General features: G+C 39.8%; 2 protein-coding genes and 1 pseudogene across 2 annotated transcripts; all 3 read left to right on the top strand.

Moving 5' to 3' along the window:
- Positions 1 to 6,406: 6,406 nt before the first annotated feature.
- LOC119263747 lies at positions 6,407 to 10,892 on the top strand (annotated as a pseudogene).
- A 1,475-nt stretch (positions 10,893 to 12,367) lies between these two features.
- On the top strand, positions 12,368 to 16,493 carry LOC119263282 (scavenger receptor cysteine-rich type 1 protein M130-like). Its single transcript, XM_037538166.1, is given in 9 exon segments — positions 12,368 to 12,632; positions 13,174 to 13,482; positions 13,586 to 13,900; positions 13,999 to 14,313; positions 14,544 to 14,845; positions 14,847 to 14,874; positions 15,582 to 15,808; positions 15,810 to 15,888; positions 16,336 to 16,493. Coding segments are annotated over 9 exon segments (1,845 nt in total). The 5' UTR covers positions 12,368 to 12,520.
- A 6-nt stretch (positions 16,494 to 16,499) lies between these two features.
- Positions 16,500 to 17,412, top strand: LOC119263281 (scavenger receptor cysteine-rich type 1 protein M130-like). Its single transcript, XM_037538161.1, has 4 exons — positions 16,500 to 16,653; positions 16,805 to 16,855; positions 16,963 to 17,121; positions 17,252 to 17,412. Exons 1-4 carry the CDS (start codon positions 16,500 to 16,502, stop codon positions 17,410 to 17,412), a joined length of 525 nt encoding a protein of 174 aa, XP_037394058.1.
- The last annotated feature ends 1,287 nt before the right edge of the window (positions 17,413 to 18,699 follow it).

The raw sequence follows: 18,699 nt of genomic DNA, 5'->3' as shown, positions 1-18,699 counted from the left end.
CATTGGGCAGAAAGTAGGATATAGCCTGGACAGGTCGCCAGTCCATCGCAGGGCAGACACACAGACATATACATTTGCACCAAGGAGCTATTTAGCATATGATTGCACATCTTTGGAATTTGGGAGGAAACCAGAGTGCCCAAAAGAAACCCATACAGACATGGGAAAATTTCCCTGGTCACCCAGCTGGGAATCAAACACAAGATCTTCTTTCTGGCAGGTAACAGCGCTACATAATCTAATAGCCCAGGAGTGACTTGTATGCACAAAGGATGCTGGTTTAAACTAGGTCCAATCTGTTTACCCCACAAGACCCCAATTCAACATGCTGGCAGAATTTAGGTATTTAGAATTGAGACAATAATTTTTGGATTTAGATCACATTTATGGAACTAGGGTCAACACTTTGGAATTGCAATTCCAACTCTGATATACAGAGCACAATTTTGATGTAATAAAATGGAACATTTTTTTTTCAACAGAACAAAAACTTTTGGATAAAGATCCCAGTTTTGGAATTAAGAACATCATACTGGATCTATAACTGGAACCAGGATTGCTTTTCTGGAATGCAGATTACACTTGTCAGGTGTAATACCCATTGTCGCCACCAGAGGCTTACCTGAATACTGACTTACTCTCTAGTTGCACCCTGACCTTTCACCTGCAGCTCATTTACCTGCCTATTTAAGGACCTTCAATACACTGGCTCAGTGTGAAGTTTTGCCAGTTTATGTGCATGTTAAGCCTTGTTTCTTGCTGTTGATGTTTTTGGATTGCACTGACCTGTTTTTTGTACTCTTTGACTCTGGATCTTCCCTTGGGTGCTTTTGCTGGTTTTAAACTTTTCTAGCATTTTGTCCTTCGGACTGTTTTTGACTGTGATTCTGTTTTTTGTGTTTTGGAATAAACAGGTACAAGTATTCCAATCAGTCTGGAGAGTCTTCCTTACAACAGTTTTGGAAAAAAGATCATCATCTTAAAAATAATAAGGAATTTTTTAAATAAGCTCACTGATATTTTATTAATTGAGATTCTAATTTTTACCCCCCATTATTTTGATATTAATATTCATTTTTTGGAAGGGTCATGATGGCAAAGATTTTAAGTAATAGTAATCTTGTTCTGCCTGTCAGGCTCAATGTCTGGTTCGAGTATGTCCAGTTTGGTGGTCCTAGGGTGTTATTTTTTAAGGGTCCCTGAATTGTAACTTTTTTCTTTCCAAAGCCTAATATTTCTTTCTTGTAATTTGTGCCAGTGCGTTTCAATGACAAGTCAGAGATTTAGATTTCTTTTTTGGAATTTCCATCATTAAAAGAAGGTAACTCATATTCTCAACTAACAAAAAGTGACTCCGTCCACTGGTTTGGCCTGTTTCAGCTGAGTGCTCTGTCTACCTGAAGTATAGTTTGAGTGTGTCCTCTGAATTGGCAACTCTTCTCTATTAAAAGCCTAATACAGACTGATTAATGGTTCCTGAACCAAACTCAGAACTCTCTGTTGCCTGGAGCTCTAGTTGGAATATGCCTGCTTTTAGGTGGCTCTTAGGGGCCACCATTTTGCAAAAGGCAACAAAATACTATTTGGGCCTTCCTTGTTTAAGGTCATAAAAGCACATACTGAAAATGTCATGTAAAGCCAACACAGCTCCACTAAACTCTGCACACACTGTCACCTCAGGACCAAGTTAACAAGTGCCTATGTAACAGGTTCAACACTGGTAGTGTGGTTCACCGCATACTGTTTGGACTAGACCTAGGCTCGTGAAAGAGCTGGTGAGCTTTGAAGGACAAATTCAGTGACTGAGACCATGTTTTATATATATATATATATATATATATATATATAGCACAATTGGCTGAGTTTAATTGGGGTCTTATGAAACCTGGAGATTACCAGCACATCAACAAACCATACACATGAATCAAATGAATGGACAAATAAAATAAAATAAAAAATAAAAATGTGTAAGTGTGTGTGTGTTTCAGTTCAGTTCTGAGGTGTTCTCTTCTGCACGCAATTGCTTTATTTCCTGTTTCAGAATTTGGCTCGCCACTCCTTACCGGAGAAATCAGAATTCAAGAAGGGCACCAGTGGATGGGGTGTCCTGCTATTAGAGCTGTCACTCAAGGTTCCACGCGTTCAAGAAACCTGACAGGAGGAATCAGGACTGTTCGAGTTGATGATGCCAAAGGGAAGGGATTCCACACTCTGACACTTTTAGGCTGTCTCAAGGCTCCAAAGGGGTCCAATAAAACCTGACCTGTACACCAAACAGGCATAAAGTTGCATGTTTTTTCCTCCATTTTCCCAATTCCATCATGTACACACACACACATATACCACATACAACAAATAAATCTTGTAATGATTCAAATGAATCATATAACTTCGATTCACAGGAAAAGAAATAGCCCCAATAATGAAATATTTTCATATTATGACAATAATAACCACATTAACCGTCAATAAAATTAATAATCTGACACACAAAACATTCCAAAGTATATAACTTTTAACTGTACAATTTTATAATATGATTTTAGGAATAATATTACTTATTGAGAACATTAACAATATTTCCCTGAGCATGTAACCTTAACTGCTCGGCAAAGGTAAGATCTTAAGGGAAGCATAGCATAGCTTTCACCAAAAGGTGCTAAAAACATGGGCGATAGGCAGGTGGCCATAACAGGTAACAACATCAACCAAATTGTTGAAATTTTCACTCGTGCACATGGCACCATCTTACACACACAAGCTGCACTGAATGTACAGGGCTCTGCATATATATATATAATTTATGAACTGCTCGGTAATGACAACATCTTACATTTAATAAGAGAAATAAGCTCATTTTACGGTTATATAATCAGAACTATTTGTAATAACCACTTTAATTCACAAAACGCATCTTACCAAAGCTCAGTAAACACATTCAGTGTCAAATTGGGGTTCCATGGCTTCTTGGATGTGGTATCTCACTCAGATAAAACTTAATATCTGACAGTGTTCTAATTTAATTAGAACAGAGAGCTCAGCTGCACATCTGTGCTGAGCGAGCACAAAGAGAAAAAAGGGAAGAGAAAGTTCATACCAAACCTCAAGTCGTGAGTGTGGTAGGAGGGGCTTGAACCTGATTGGCTAGTACTCTTTAGTTCAAAGAAGTAAAATTAATATGCTTATATAATTTTTATCACTGCGAATAATTAATTATTAACTGTCTACAAAGTCTAAGTTTACAGTGACATAAGATTTTAAATTAAATAGGATTATCTGAAATTCAATATTTTTATTATTTAGTTCACAGTGACCTTTATGTTAAGGTATATGGTATATTTATATTAACTTTGCATTTTGGAATTAATTATTATTTTAAATTTAATCCACTGAGCAGTATTTATATCTGGGTTACACCTAAGTTGAGGGGCCCCAGGGGCCATGGCTAAGTAAGCCCTATTAACACTGTGCTGTGCAGTATTATAAAGGCTACTGCATCATAATGTAATGCACATCATACTGCACTTTTTTCCCAAGACTTATTTCTGAAGAAAAGATACCTGGTCAATTGTGACAGGAAGCTTTAGACAAGCACTACTGCACCATCTGGTAGTGATCAAATCCCTGTTCTTCTCAACCTCCTACATATAATCCAATACCAGAATAGAGTTCCTCACCAGGACCTCCTTGTTTGACCTCAAAGGTCAAGTCATACACACTTATTCTTCAGAGATTTTTTTTTTGTTTGTTTTTATTATTTCTATTGTTAAAGGTGCATTTTCCATGGGCCACGCTGTTTTTTTTTCAGTTTTGAAAATCTCAACTGTCTGATTTTAATTCAGGCTCAATCTCAAACCGCTCCCTTCTCCCCGTATAGACACTGCATAGGAGCCATGGACTCTTCCCTCTGAGGAGACTCATCATGGACTCTTCCTGTCTCCTCCCACTTGCACACCTACATCTGATCTTGGACTCGAGAAGACCCCTTTTTGATCTCCTTTGTTTTCCAAGTAGGTTTGTGAAGTCACTGTTTTTTGTTATCCTGAGATCCTAGCCATAAACAATGAGGCCCAGACCTCCCTTTGCCCAGCCACTTCCACTAGCTCCCTGAGGGGGATTCTGAGGCGCTCCCAGGCCAGCTGGGCAATATAGTCACGCCAGCGTGTCCTGGGTCTTCCCCGGGGTCTCCTCCCAGGTGGACTTGCGTGCGACACCTCCTCTCGACGTGGAGCAGCAGCGGCTCTACTCCGAGTCCCTCCCAGATGACCGAACTTCTCACCCTATCTCTAAGGGAGAGTCCAGACACCCTGCAGAGGAAACTCATTTCGGCCGCTTGTATTCGCGATCTCGTTCTTTCGGTCATTACCCAAAGCTCATGACCATAGGTGAGGGTGGGAACGTAGATCGACCAGTAAATCAAGAGCCTTGCCTTATGGCTCAGCTCTTTCTTTACCACAACAGACCGGTAAAGAGCCCGCATCACTGCTGACCCAGCACCAATCCGCCTGTCAATCTCCCGCTCCCTTGTACCATCACTTGTGAACAAGACCCCGAGATGCTTAAACTCCGCCACTTGAGGCAAGAGCTTATCCCCGACCCAGAGAGGGCTCTCCCCCACTAGAAGGCCTGGTCCAGCTGACCAAAAAGTCCAATAATACCTATCACACGAGGCTGGCGGCTAGTCTGAGCTATGCTAGCGGGCAGTAATTACACAACATTACAGTCTCTTTCCATGTATCACAGTTGTTTTCGTGATATCGAGCTGATAACACGACTGTAACATGAGTGGTGGTTCCATTAGCCACAGAATCACCGTGGAACTTTCTCACTCTCCTCTCCATGTGCTCTCCCTTCCCCCTCGTCCCCCTAGCCCATGCCCCTTTCTCCATGCAAAACAACTGAAAGAGTTTGGGTCACAAACTGAAACCAAATTAAAGAAGAGAAAAGAAATAAATATAAAGAAAACAATGTAGTTCAATATTAGCCCAAATTTATATGAACTATTTTAAAGGAACAAAACTCCTATAACCGATTATTTAGCACCCATTATTTCAGATCTTTCCACTACCACAGTGTTTTCAAATAAAATACTAATTAAATGTTTTTTTTCCACACTACATTAATCTCCATTCTGAACTCTGCTCAGAAATGACAGAGCACAGCTTTCAGTTTTTAGAGACAATAAATTGGTTAATTTGAGTGATCTTTTCTAAGTACATTAAACACAGAATTATTATTATTATTATTGTTGTTGTTGTTGCTGTTGTTTTTAAAGAGTGAAAATCTACTGCATTACACTTCTATTGCATTACCAAACTTCAGGGCAGTAATGCTGATGGTCCTGTTATTCTTGATTAGATACTAATTATTAATTTTTAATTTTCTGCATAAGGAATATTCATCTCTCACATTCATTAATCTTATACTTTGTTTCAGTAGTTTTGTGTCATCACACCAGTAGATATCTGATGCTGAACAAAGATGCAGATGCTAAATATTCCAATTTAAGTGTTATTAAATGTTTAGACATTTTTTTACCCTATTTCTTGTGACTGAGACACCACAGCAGCCACATCAGGGCACCAGCAGTGACCTCAGCTTGTCAGTGCAGTGAAAATGCGCTTCACCAGAATTACTAAATTCACTGATTATTGATCCTCTGCTGCCATCTGGTGGAGAAGAAAATGTACTGCAGTGATCAAACCAATTTTAGTGTAAAAGCTGAAAGAACTGCAGTCATGTGTGTGACAGTGATTAGTTAAAGGATTGCAATAGAAAATGTGTTGAATTGAGATAATAAATATATTGTATTTACGAAATTATAAGTTATTCTGTATTTGTGTCTTTAGATCATGGTTTCATTACACTGGGCTCTTTGTATTACAAAGTTATTTTAAAAAGCAGCACATTCCACATTTCAAATAAAGAAAATAACATCTGTACATATGTTTAGTTTATTTGTAACTTTACTGAGTGTTAAAGTAGAATTTCTATGTGTCTGTATTCTAACTCAGAGCAGCGTGTATGATGTTTATCAGTGTGTGGATCAGCTCTCTGCAGGTGCAGCATTAATGCCGTATTACGCTGGAGTGTTTCCTCTCTCTGAAGTCAGTCTCCTGTATGTTGGTGTGTTTCTCACCACACTGCTGCGAGCGTCTCTCCTCACACACACTCCTCTAGAGACGGAGGTGGAGTTCTGTTCATCAGCGCTGACGCTCTTTTGATAAATATGGAGAAAGAAAAAAACGCCTCCTCTGATTTGTCTTTGAAAATGTTTGATGATTTCCTCTCCTCTTTCTAATAAGGTCATAGTGAGTGTGATTGGCGGCTGTGGGGAGCTCTCTCTCTCTCTCTCTCTCTCTCTCTTTCTGTTTCTTCAGTCTCTCTGGAGGAGTGAAGGTGAAGCTTGTTCCGCTGCTGAGTTGAACGGACTGTGTGCAGGTCAGAGGGAGATGGACAGCTGTGTGGTTCTCATTCTTCTGTCCTCCACAGTTTCACTCACCACAGCTGGTAAGTTCTCTCTTATTTTATTGTGTTGAATGATTTTCTGTCATTGTGCTCTGTGTTGTGAATCACTGACTCTGTACTTTGAACACTTGTTTAAGTTTTATACGAGGAACTTTAAATCAAAACACCTCAGGATATTTGGGAATTCTTTCTGTGTCTGATCTGTCATAATGAGAAAACTCAAACATGGGTGGTAGGGCTGTTACAGGCTCAAGAGTCAGATCTATGTAAATGCGCTGGTTTTCATGACATCATAAAACTATGAAAACTTTTCATGTTTATTTATTTACTCTAAATATTTTTGATATTGAAGCCTGCTTTTATCCCTATCCCTGCTTTTAGATGGTACTTTTAATAAAGTAATCCTTTGGATTTGGGTACATTATACATTTTTAACAGGAAATGCTCAGCTCTGATTGTATCGACACGCCACATGCTGATGAGATTGAGTCGTATGAAGTGATCACTGATGTTGAGCCCTGTTTGTGAAATATTCTTCATATAAATGTCCGCCTAAAAGACGTGAAGTTTCTTGTTTTGATGGCATTTGTAATGTAAATGACCTGTTTTCCACATGTTTTCTCTCTCCATACTCACACTCTGTAAGACCTTCTGAAAGACAGGAGGTCAGGACAGTGGAAATTTTCACAAATCAGCCTGATTTTATTTGAACTTGGTCTCATTAATCTGACTGATCAGCTCTTGAATGTGAATTTATTAACTTCTGAAAATAAAGCTCAGAAGTGTAATGTTGGGGGATGGGGGGTTTGGAGGATGACGTCATCAGAATTTCCAAATCAGAACTTACAAAGCTCAGGTGTGAATTATTGCATCAGTTATGATTGTTGTGGATAATGTAGGTGTTTGTCACACATAGGACAGTGAAAAATAGTAATAAAGATCAGAATCAGATCAAGTTTAACATAGCCAGTACCTGGTCCAGTACCTTCTTTCTGTAGGCCTCTAGTGACTGTTATACATAATAGAACACTACCTGCCTGAAAGCAGAATGCCAGCTGTAAAGTTTGGTGGAGGAGGAATAATGGTCTGGGGCTGTTTTGTATAGTTTGTTTTGGGCCGCTTTGTTCCAGAAAAGTGTAATATAAATATTACAGCATAAAATAACAATCTAGAGAACTTTGTGCTTCTGACTTGTGGCAGCAGGTTGGGGAAGACTCTTTTATATTTCAGCATGACAGCGCTCTCATGCATAGTCCATTTATAAACAACTGACTTATGTAGAAGAACTCAATTATCCTGTCCACAACCCCAACCTCAGCTTTCATCGGAACGCTAACTGTGAGACCTTTTTACTCAATATAAGTGCCCAACTGCATTAATGCTGTTGTGGCAGAGTGGAAGTGAATCCTGAAGACATGATGAAAAAATCTAGTGAAAAGTCTTTCCAGAGGAGTGTACGCTGCTTATTAATGGTTTAGGAGTGAAATGTTCAAGGAGCACAAGTGTGTGATATTTTAATGCACCTCTGGTCATTTAATGAATCTTCAGCCTTGTTCTCTCTCTCTCTCTCTCTCTCTCTCTCTCTCTCTCTCTCTCTCTCTCTCTCTCTCTCTCTCTCTCTCTCATCTTTCTCTGTTGTACAGACACTGTGAGGTTGTTGGATGGTGGCAGTCGCTGTGCTGGGAGAGTGGAGGTTCTTCATGATGATCAGTGGGGAACAGTGTGTGATTATAACTGGAATATTAGTGATGCTGCAGTGGTGTGTAGAGAGCTGGGTTGTGGAGAAGCTGTAGATGCACTAAGCACAGCTCACTTTGGACCAGGATCAGGACCGATCTGGATGGATGATGTGGACTGTAGCGGGTCAGAGTCTACACTGATGAACTGTACATTCCCAGAATGGGGTGATAGTTACTGTAGTCATGATGATGATGCTGGAGTCATTTGTTCTGGTAATCTTCAGTACAGTGATTTTATAAATCATCCCTCAATAAACTATCAATTGAATTGAGTTTTGACTCATCACATGTTTTAAGACCTCATGCTTATGTTTTTGTTTTTTCAAATATTTATCGTCTTTTATAGAACAATTAGTTCAAGACAATTATCTAAAAGAGATAGGCAAAGAAAAGAAAAAAGAGAAAAGAGGTGAAGAGGAAAAAATAAAATAAAATGAAATGTGTAGAGGGGCGGCTAATAACTTTAAAATCACAAAGCATCTAGAACAGTGACAATGTAACAGTGACAGCGTAAATGTAGAATTGTTATGTAGAAGGCACAGGTTTGAATCTGAATCATATATCACATCAATTAAATAGAGATTTGTTAACTGATTTGCAAAATTCAGAACTATGAAGACAAAACACGTAGAAAACATACTGGAAGTACAGAGAGAGGAAAATTGAAGATGATAATTCATATCTAGCATTTCTAAGACATAGTATAGGCTGAAACCTTGACTTTAATAGAACTGACAATACAACTCTGTTTTTGTCTTTTAGAAACTTATATTATTATAGAAAATGTACATTTTGAGTGTTAATGAAAAGCAATGTTATTAACCTGCCACATTTACAAAAATAGATATTTATAAACACTTTTCTGTGATTTTCAAACATATGTGCTCTGTGATCTCTATTGACTGATACAAATAATTTAGGAGGAGTCAGGCTGGTTGGTGGTTCTCACTGCTCTGGGAGAGTGGAGGTGCTTCATGGAGAGACCTGGTCCACAGTGTGTGATGCTGGCTTTGACCAGCAGGATGCAGAGGTTGTGTGTCGAGAGCTGGGCTGTGGCTTCCTGTGGAGGTGCTGGGAGCAGCTACTTTTGGCAGAGGGGAGGGTCAGGTGTGGTCAGAGGAGCTTCAGTGTAGAGGCAATGAATCTGAGATTTCCTTCTGTCCAACATCATCTTCACTCAATCAAAACTGCACTCATGACAGTGATGCAGGACTAGTGTGTGCTGGTAAGAGGGACCTTTTCATTTTCTCATTTACTAATTTATCTTTGCATACATGTTGAGGTCTAAACGCGGAATCAATTGACAGTCTCACTTTGGATTTGATTCATATCAATTTAAGTGGTTTACATTTTACTATTTCTTTCTCTCTCTCTCTCTCTCTCTCTCTCTCTCTCTCTCTCTCTCTCTCTCTCTCTCTCTTTATCATGTACATGCCCTCCTTTTCTCTGTCTTTTTGATCTCATTGATTTTTGAACAAGCACAATCATTTGGTGGCTAACACAGCCAACTATGGAGCTTGTAACCAAAGCCAATGATCAAAAATAGTTTCTGCCCAAACTGAGCAGCTACTTCAAGCAACATTAGGAGTAATCTGAAAATAAATAAATAAATAAAATAAAAAATTATAACTGTTGTATTGTGTGTTAATTGGCATAATAAACACTCACATACATGTATTGTTTGTTCTTGCTCAAACTCTCACTTTACTATAATAGATGTGTTAGCCTGTAATATGTTTTGTGTACCTGTGCATCTCAAAAAATTAAAACATGTCTGTTAGCGTAGCAGCCCAGTTATCAAGAAATTGCTGTTTCCACTTTAAAAGTAAGATTTGAAATATGTGGGTATAAACAGTCCTCCTAATCTACTGAGGTCCAGAGCTTTGGCTGTGTACATAAATATCTGTCTCTTCTACCTTCTGTTATGCAGTCAGTGTAAGGTTGATGGATGGTGGCAGTCGCTGTGCTGGGAGAGTGGAGGTTCTTCATAGAGGACAGTGGGGAACAGTGTGTGATGATAACTGGGATATGAGAGATGCTGCAGTGGTGTGTAGAGAGCTGGGCTGTGGAGAGGCTGTAGATGCACTAAGTGATGCTCACTATGGACCAGGATCAGGACCAATCTGGATGAATAATATGAGCTGCAGTGGATCAGAGACTACACTGAAGAACTGTAGATCAGACGGATGGCGAAAACATAACTGTAGTCATTTTAAAGATGCTGGAGTTGTCTGTTTAGGTAAGTTTATCTGAATTTCAGTAATCTGTTTAATGAGATTAAGTTTTCTTGTTGCATTTGCCCACTTGTATTTCTTAAAATATCACAATACAATTTGTCTTGCATCTTTTTGTCTTTACAAACATACATGGTTTGAAAATAATCAAAGCTTTTCTACTTTTTAATAAAATAATTTTATCTAAGCAGCATTATATTACTTATCAAAACTGACAATCTGTTTAATATTAGAGGTCAGGCTGGTTGGTGGTTCTCACTGTTCTGGGAGAGTGGAGGTGCTTCATGGAGGGACCTGGTCCACAGTGTGTGATGCTACGTTTGACCAGCAGGATGCAGAGGTTGTGTGTCGAGAGCTGGGCTGTGGGCTTCCTGTGGAGGTGCTGGAAGCAGCTGCTTTTGGCAGAGGGGAGGGTCAGGTGTGGTCAGAGCAGCTTCAGTGTAGAGGCAATGAATCTCAGATTCACTTCTGTCCAACATCATCTTCACTCAAACACAACTGCTCCCATGACAGTGATGTGGGACTAGTGTGTGCCGGTAAGAGGTGTATCTTCACTGATTAGTCTTACATTTTCTTGCTACACATGCAGTTTAATGTATTCTTTCCCTCGGATAATGTGTATTTCTGTGTAGAAATCTTTGTTCTGCCTTCTGTTGTACAGTCAGTGTGAGGTTGGTCGATGGTGGCAGTCGCTGTGCTGGGAGAGTGGAGGTTCTTCATAGAGGACAGTGGGGAACAGTGTGTGATGATGGCTGGGATATAAGAGATGCTTCAGTGGTGTGTAGAGAGCTGGGCTGTGGAGAGCCTGTAGATGCACTGAGTGATGCTTACTTTGGACCAGGATCAGGACCAATCTGGATGAATGATGTGGACTGTAGTGGATTAGAGAGCACAGTGAAAAACTGTAAATCACCAGGATGGAGTAGAAATGATTGTGTTCATTCTAATGATTCTGGGGTCATTTGTTCAGGTATGTTTTTATAAATTTCACAATTCTATTAAATTAGATTTAAAAAATTGCCATTCACATTTCTTCTCATAGCTTTTAATTTTGTTACAAACTCATTAATAATAAATAATTTTGCCTTTTTTTGTCTTTGAAACTTGATTATTTGTACTTTTTCTCTTCAGAGACATGCATGCTCTCATGGGCTAGTTATAAAATTAATATTTTTGGTATCTGGAAAAAAGCTGAATTGTCATTTTTATAAAATCATTATCTTTCAACAACATTATATCAGAAGTCAAGCTACTTGGTGATTCTCGCTGTTCTGGGAGAGTGGAGGTGCTTCATGGAGAGACCTGGTCCACAGTGTGTGATGCTGACTTTGACCAGCAGGATGCAGAGGTTGTGTGTCGAGAGCTGGGCTGTGGGCTTCCTGTGGAGGTGCTGGGAGCAGCTGCTTTTGGTAGAGGGGAGGGTCATGTGTGGTCAGAGGAGCTTCAGTGTAGAGGCAACGAATCCCAGATTCACTTCTGTCCATCATCTTCACTTAAACACAACTGTTCCCATGACAGTGATGTGGGTCTTGTGTGTGCTGGTAAATACTATATTTGTAGCCTTCAATAAGATTTCATCTCTGTGACAGATTTACTGTAACATAATGTTTTCTGGCTTACTTTAGTATTTATTTTATTTAAAGCTTTTAAAATGTGTATGCTGAATTTCAAGTATAAAATGATTTTTCCTGATGTGCATCATAATTATTTTCAACTTATCAAGCCTAATATGTGAAATTAAGCAGTTCATTATGATTTCTAAATTATCATTAATGCAAATAATGCTAATTGTTATTGTGATTTGTGCTTCCCAAACTTTTCTGCCAGTGCTGAAACTCTAAAATTACTTTTGACTGTGAAATCTGCTTCTCATGTTGTACAGACATTGTGAGGTTGCTGGATGGTGGCAGTCACTGTGCTGGGAGAGTGGAGGTTCTTCATGATGATCAATGGGGAACAGTGTGTGATGATGAGTGGGATTTGACAGATGCTGCAGTGGTCTGTAGAGAGCTGCGCTGTGGAGAGGCTGTAGATGCACTGAGTAAAGCTCCCTTTGGACAAGGATCAGGACAGATTTGGATGAATGAAGTGCACTGTAGTGGATCAGAGTCTACACTGAAGAACTGCAAATCAGCAGGATGGGGTAAACATAACTGTAATCATGGTGAAGATGCTGGAGTCCTCTGCTCAGGTGAGCTGCAATCTCTCATCACCACTATGAATGAACAAATGCCTAATATCATCGTCGCCACAATATCAGATTAATTCTTTTAAGATTTTGAGTGTTATTAACTTTCTCTTTTACATTATCTTTTACATTACTGGCTGTCAAATGGAGAACATAAGAGTAATTGTAGAAAATGTGAAAGAAATGAAAATATAAGATGTAAAATAACAATAATAAAAAAATAATCTGTTAAAAATTCTTGACTAATTTCTTGATTAGTTCTTGACTAGTTCAGGACACTGCCCAACACTCCCTTCGACACACAGAATGCTTTTGATTGCAGCTTCTGGCCAGTTATTTTGAAAACTGCTACCGATTCGGAGTGTTTGATTGTGTGTCTCTTGCTTCATATGAACAAAATGTCATCAAGAAAACAATTTTTTTATATCAATCAGTCAGTTTTTACTTGTTAGACCATCAGAACAACTATATCACTGATTCCATCTAAGTATGTTAGTCAAATATCTCAAATATAATATTGAATATATATATTCAAATTTCACAGGTCACAGAAAGTCCAGACTTACTGGTGGTTTCCATCTGTGCTCTGGGAGAGTTGAAGTGCTTAATGTGAAGACCTGGTCCACAGTGTGCGATGCTGGCTTTGACCAGCAGGATGCAGAGGTTGTGTGTCGAGAGCTGGGCTGTGGGCTTCCTGTGGAGGTGCTGGGAGCAGCTGTTTTTGGCAGAGGGGAGGGTCAGGTGTGGTCAGAGCAGCTTCAGTGTAGAGGCAACGAATTTCAGATTTCCTTCTGCCCAACATCACCTTCACATAACTGCACTCATGACAATGATGTGGGCCTGGTTTGTGCTGGTAAAGCATTCATTTTTAATTGAGTTCAACTCCACTGCTTGTTACAATATGGCACTGAACTGCTCTTATTCATGTTAATTCCTATAATGTCATGTTGATTCAGGTCACACTCAGGCTCGACTGGCGAATGGCTCTGATTCCTGTTCTGGTCGAGTGGAGCTCCAGTACCTCAGTGAGTGGGGCTCAGTCTGTGATGTTAATTGGGATATGAAAGCTGCCAGTGTCCTCTGTGGTCAGCTGAAGTGTGGGAGTGCTGTGGCTATGTTGGGGTCAGACTGGTTTGGGGAGGGGAGTGGCCAGATCTGGGCTGATGTGTTTGATTGTCAGGGGAACGAAACACACCTGTCAAAATGTCCCATTTCATCATGGAGTCGAACTGCATGCTCTCATAAACAGGATGCTGGAGTCATCTGCAGTGGTGAGCTCTTAGAGTGTAGTCAATCTCAGAAATACTTATGTGTAAGGTACCGTCAGTCAAAGAAGCTTTTACGTTAAGTGATATTTTTTCCTCTTCAGGTTCCTCTCTGGCGTTACATGAGGGGCGAGTGCGGTTGTCTGGTGGGATGGAGTGTGAAGGGGAGGTGGAGGTGTACTTCATGCAGGACTGGAGGAGAGTTCTGCTGGACTCCTGGAGTGAGTCCAAGGCCTCTGTGGTCTGCAGACAGCTGGGCTGTGGCTCTGTGTTCAACTTTTCCAGCTCCTCCAGCTCCTCCAGACACATGTGTGTGGTGGATTCCAATTGTTCTGGGAGTGAAGCTCATCTGGGGAACTGCAACAGCACAGAAACAGTAAACTGCAGCTCCAGAGAACAGCTCTCAATCACCTGCTCTGGTAAACAGCAGCTAAATATCAACAATCAGTGGCGAACAATCTTCCTAAAATGATCTGCCCCAAAGTATAATGTAGTATTTATTGTTCATTTCAGTGTCAAAAGATTACATTTCTTCTTTATGTAGGGGACCAAGGAATGAGAATACCACAGCTGTAATATATGTGTGTGTGTGTGTGTGTGTGTGTGTGTGTGTGTGTGTGTGTGTGTGTGTGTGTGTGTGTGTGTGTAGGTAAGTTTAATTCAGCTCACAGCTCCATCAGGCTGGTTGGTTCAGGGGGAGACTGTGCAGGAAGGCTGGAAGTTTTCCACAACGGCTCATGGGGGACAGTGTGTGGTGACTTGTGGGATATTGAGGATGCGCAGGTGGTTTGTAGACAGCTGCAGTGTGGAGTGGCCCTCGGTGCTCCAGTACCAGCCCAGTTTGGACCAGGAACTGGACCCATATGGCTGAATGAGGTGGAGTGTGAGGGAAACGAGACGTCCCTGTTTAACTGCAGATTTCAGCTGTGTGGAGAGGATGAATGTGGACACGAAGGAGGATGTAGGAGTCATGTGCTCAGGTACCATAATTTTAAATGGTTTACTGAAAAATCAAATGAACACAGTTTTCCTCTGAATGAAAATATAGTGAGTCAGTCAGGGCAGAAATGTGCGGACTAAGAATCTCTTAAAAAAAAAAAAAAAACACATAATCTCAGCAGTGAAGTCGCAAATGTAATAAAGCAAGTTTTTTTAATTAAAAAAAAAACTTAATTCATGTTCAGTTTGAACTTTTGTTTCTATTGACTGTCAAATTTTGTGCTTTTTTATTATTTGCTAGTGTGGTTCTATATTTGGCCAAAATAGAAAGTGCATGCAGAATGTTGTTATTTTCATGCAGTGTAAATTACCAGAAAATCTTTAAGGCTATTGTCTGATGTGCAGCATAACTTAAATCTCACAGTCTGGCATGGAGTTTAGCTACGATATTATCTGCAACATCTGATGCAGTGTGATGTGAAGAAGACTGTATTAGACCACTGTAATCACTCAGTGTAAAGCTGGCTTTAGACATCAGACATATCTAGGCTGATTGACTATCTTTGGGGTAAAACTGTATAGATTTGAATTTGCATTGAACCATGCCTTTAAGGAAGTTAACGTCTGGACAAGCAGAGGAGTTTCATTATCCTTTTGAGGGAATGTTAAATATTTCGTTTTTAATTGCATCAACTTCCTAAAATATGCATTTAAAAGCAAAGTTTAGTATAAGTTGTTTTGCCAACAGAGTTTAGAGAGTTCAGACTCACTGAGGGCTGTGAGGGGAATCTGGAAGTGTTCTACAATGGAACCTGGGGTAATGTGTGTTTAAATGGGATGGATGAAGAAACATCAAGTTTAATCTGTCAAGAGCTGAACTGTGGAAGATCAGGCAGTGAGACTTGGGCCAAAGCAAGAGTGGAATCAGCTCCTAACTGGCTGGACAATCTGAAATGTAGAAATCATGACTCCGCTCGTGTGGCATTGTCCATCTTCCCCCTGGAGTCAGAACAACTGTGATAAAGACAATGAGGTGGCTTGGATTACCTGCTCAGGTAGGCAGTTATAAGTTATATAGTTATAAGTTATATAAGTAGAGTGTGTATACAATTTTGTGCTGATAATAATTCACACAAAGTATAAAACTTACTTAAATAGGTAAAGAAAATATACATTATAGAAATGTAAAATAAATAAAATAATATATGTTCAATGCTTAATCAAGTATCTTTCTGTATTCATAGGAGTTGAAAATGATCGTGTGTTAGAAGTCGTCTGAAATGCTCCTCATCTGCCCATCACAGACAGTGTTCAAGTAAGAACTCTTAGGAATAAATAAGGTCAATATTTCATTAAGTAATGTGTTAATCACAAGTGTTAGTAAAGTAGCTTCTTCATAAAACTATTGCTGGTAATGTACAAAAAGTGAAAACCTATATTACACTTAATAACTGTATTGTTATTAGTTCTGTAACTATCCTGGTTGATCATGTCTGATGTAGATCACCTGCCTCTCAGGCTGAGGGGAGGAAAGGGAATCTGCTCAGGGAGGCTGGAGGTGTATCATAATGCTGAGTGGGGCTCCGTCTGTGGTGATCTGTGGGATATCAGGGATGCTTCAAGGTGGTCTGCAGGCAGCTGGGCTGTGGGCCAGCACTGAGTGCTAATGGGAGTGCTGTACTTTGGTGCTGGTAAAGGGCCTATCTGGCTGAACAGAGTGAAGTGTAGAGGGAATGAGATTCACCTGTGGGACTGTCCTCGTTCTCTGAAGAACCACACTGACTGCTCCCACAGGCAGGACGCTGGAGTCACCTGTGCAGGTCAGAGGATCCGGCTGGATGTGTGTAAAAATGTTAAATGTATCAGTAAATGGTGCATTAACTGACTTGTTACTATTGTCTAATGCTAATTTGCCATATTCAGTGCTTAAAGTGTTCTACAGAATCAGAACGGCTGTTTCTGTATTTACAGACATTTCTACTACTCCACTTGTAATAACAGCCACCACCTCCAACACCACAGGTATTTTAAGTCTCTTAGACAGATAAACAAATGTAGATTTTACTACATGTTTCTGAATAGATTGTTCTGGGCTCTGCACAGTTTCTGTTCTGTATTTTTATTTTCAGTTGGTCAGACAGTGAAGGGAACAAACACTCCTCCACAAACTCCTCCAGCAGCTGTTCCGTTCATTTATCCAGCGTCTCTCCTGGTTCTGGGAGCGGTGCTCTTCCTGGCCTTAGTGCTTCTGGTTGTGCTGTTTTACCAGAACAGAGTGCTCAGGAGAGGTAGAGAGAGTCAGAGATCATCTACAATCCACTTTCTGTACATTCTCTAAACATCATTAGTCCTTCAATCTGTCATCAGTCTTCTGTTCTACTGAACTGGCTTAATGTTTCTCTTTAGTCTCCTTCACAGGGCTCTCTAAGAGGATGGAGAACATAGTCTATGAAGGCCTTAGAAGAGGGCTTGAGGGAGTCTATGAAGGCTTGAGTAGGGGCACTGAGAGAGTCTATGAGGAGATTTACTGCAGATTCAATACTGCAAGAGCCACTCAAAGGGGTGAGTGCACTACATGAGACTTATTGTGGTGTATTTACACTTATAATAATGTAAGATTAATTGCATTAATTTAATCAATGACAATTCATATGCATTCTTTATTTGTGGGCCTAGCTAAGGAGCTAGTTAACTAATGGGTGCCCTTTCTAGTAGAGAAAATGGGATGCAGTGCTCTACAGGGCACTCCTACAGGTCAGTAAGCATGATGAAGTGCCTAATTAGGTGCTTATCTAAAATTGAAGGCACCCTCCAGTGGATAAAATGTGATGCAGAGCTGTAAAGGTTGTCCTGTAGTGCATGATAAAGAGTGGGAAGTTTCCTTATGGATGCCCCTCCACTGGAGAAAATGTAATGTGGTGCCATACAGTGGCCCTTCACAATGGCATTCCCTACAGGTGACTTTCAAATGAAAAAACTCTTGAAGTGCTCTCTTAGATGCTCTTCCAAGTGAGAAAACACAATGAGCCCCTAAAACAGAAAAAAAAAGTCCCAGTGAATAAAATGTCTAAAGTCTTTCCTGAAACGTGCCCTGTAGGTCTAGCTCTCCCAAAGTGAGAGCAGTGACGACTGTCTAAGGGTGCTGCAAATACTTTTATAAGATTTTTAATTTACTTCTCAAAACCTGCTTACATTCAAAATACAAATGCTTATAAAACTTTTCTACATTTTTGTACAGTGTCATTAAACTAGGTTAATATCTAACTAGCATTCTGATGTAATCTCATCTGCATTGTCTGCTTTTTTTCAGTGTACCCTTTAGGTTGCATTAGGTTATGTTAGGTTTACTGTATGTTTATTTGATAGTAAATGACAAAGTAAATTGTTGCCAACTATGACACAACAAAGGTTAAAATACACATTGCCATTATTAAAAACATACATCTATTATATCCATATAAGTTTTGTGTTTTAGCCACAGAGGATACACTATGAATTAATACACTATTAATACACTATGAGCTGTAACCCTGACTTACTACTACAGTGTTTGCGGGAGGTAATACAACAAGTTTTCTTTGAGATTGTAAAGACTCCGTTTCACAGTGATGTGTTACTAAATACTAATGTATGTTCACTGCAAGTGTCTTTACTGTTGTATCACATTTTTTTAGCCTAGATGCCTAGCTACAGAGCTAGCTAGGTGCTTTACTCAGCTGATTCTATGTTTATTTGTGGACTCAATTAATAAAGAAGTGTAAAAATCCTTCCCTAAGGGAATTATTCTAGGGTAATTTGCAGAAAATGCCCAAAGGACTTAAAGTTTGGTGTGAACTGCTTTTTCAGTTAAGAGTGACTGCTCCTGA

The sequence above is a fragment of the Pygocentrus nattereri genome, chromosome 1 (assembly GCF_015220715.1).
Source record: "Pygocentrus nattereri isolate fPygNat1 chromosome 1, fPygNat1.pri, whole genome shotgun sequence".
Classification (NCBI taxonomy): Eukaryota; Metazoa; Chordata; class Actinopteri; order Characiformes; family Serrasalmidae; genus Pygocentrus; species Pygocentrus nattereri.
The sequence above is the reverse complement of the archived record's forward strand: the minus strand, read 5'-3'. Positions and strand labels throughout refer to the sequence as shown.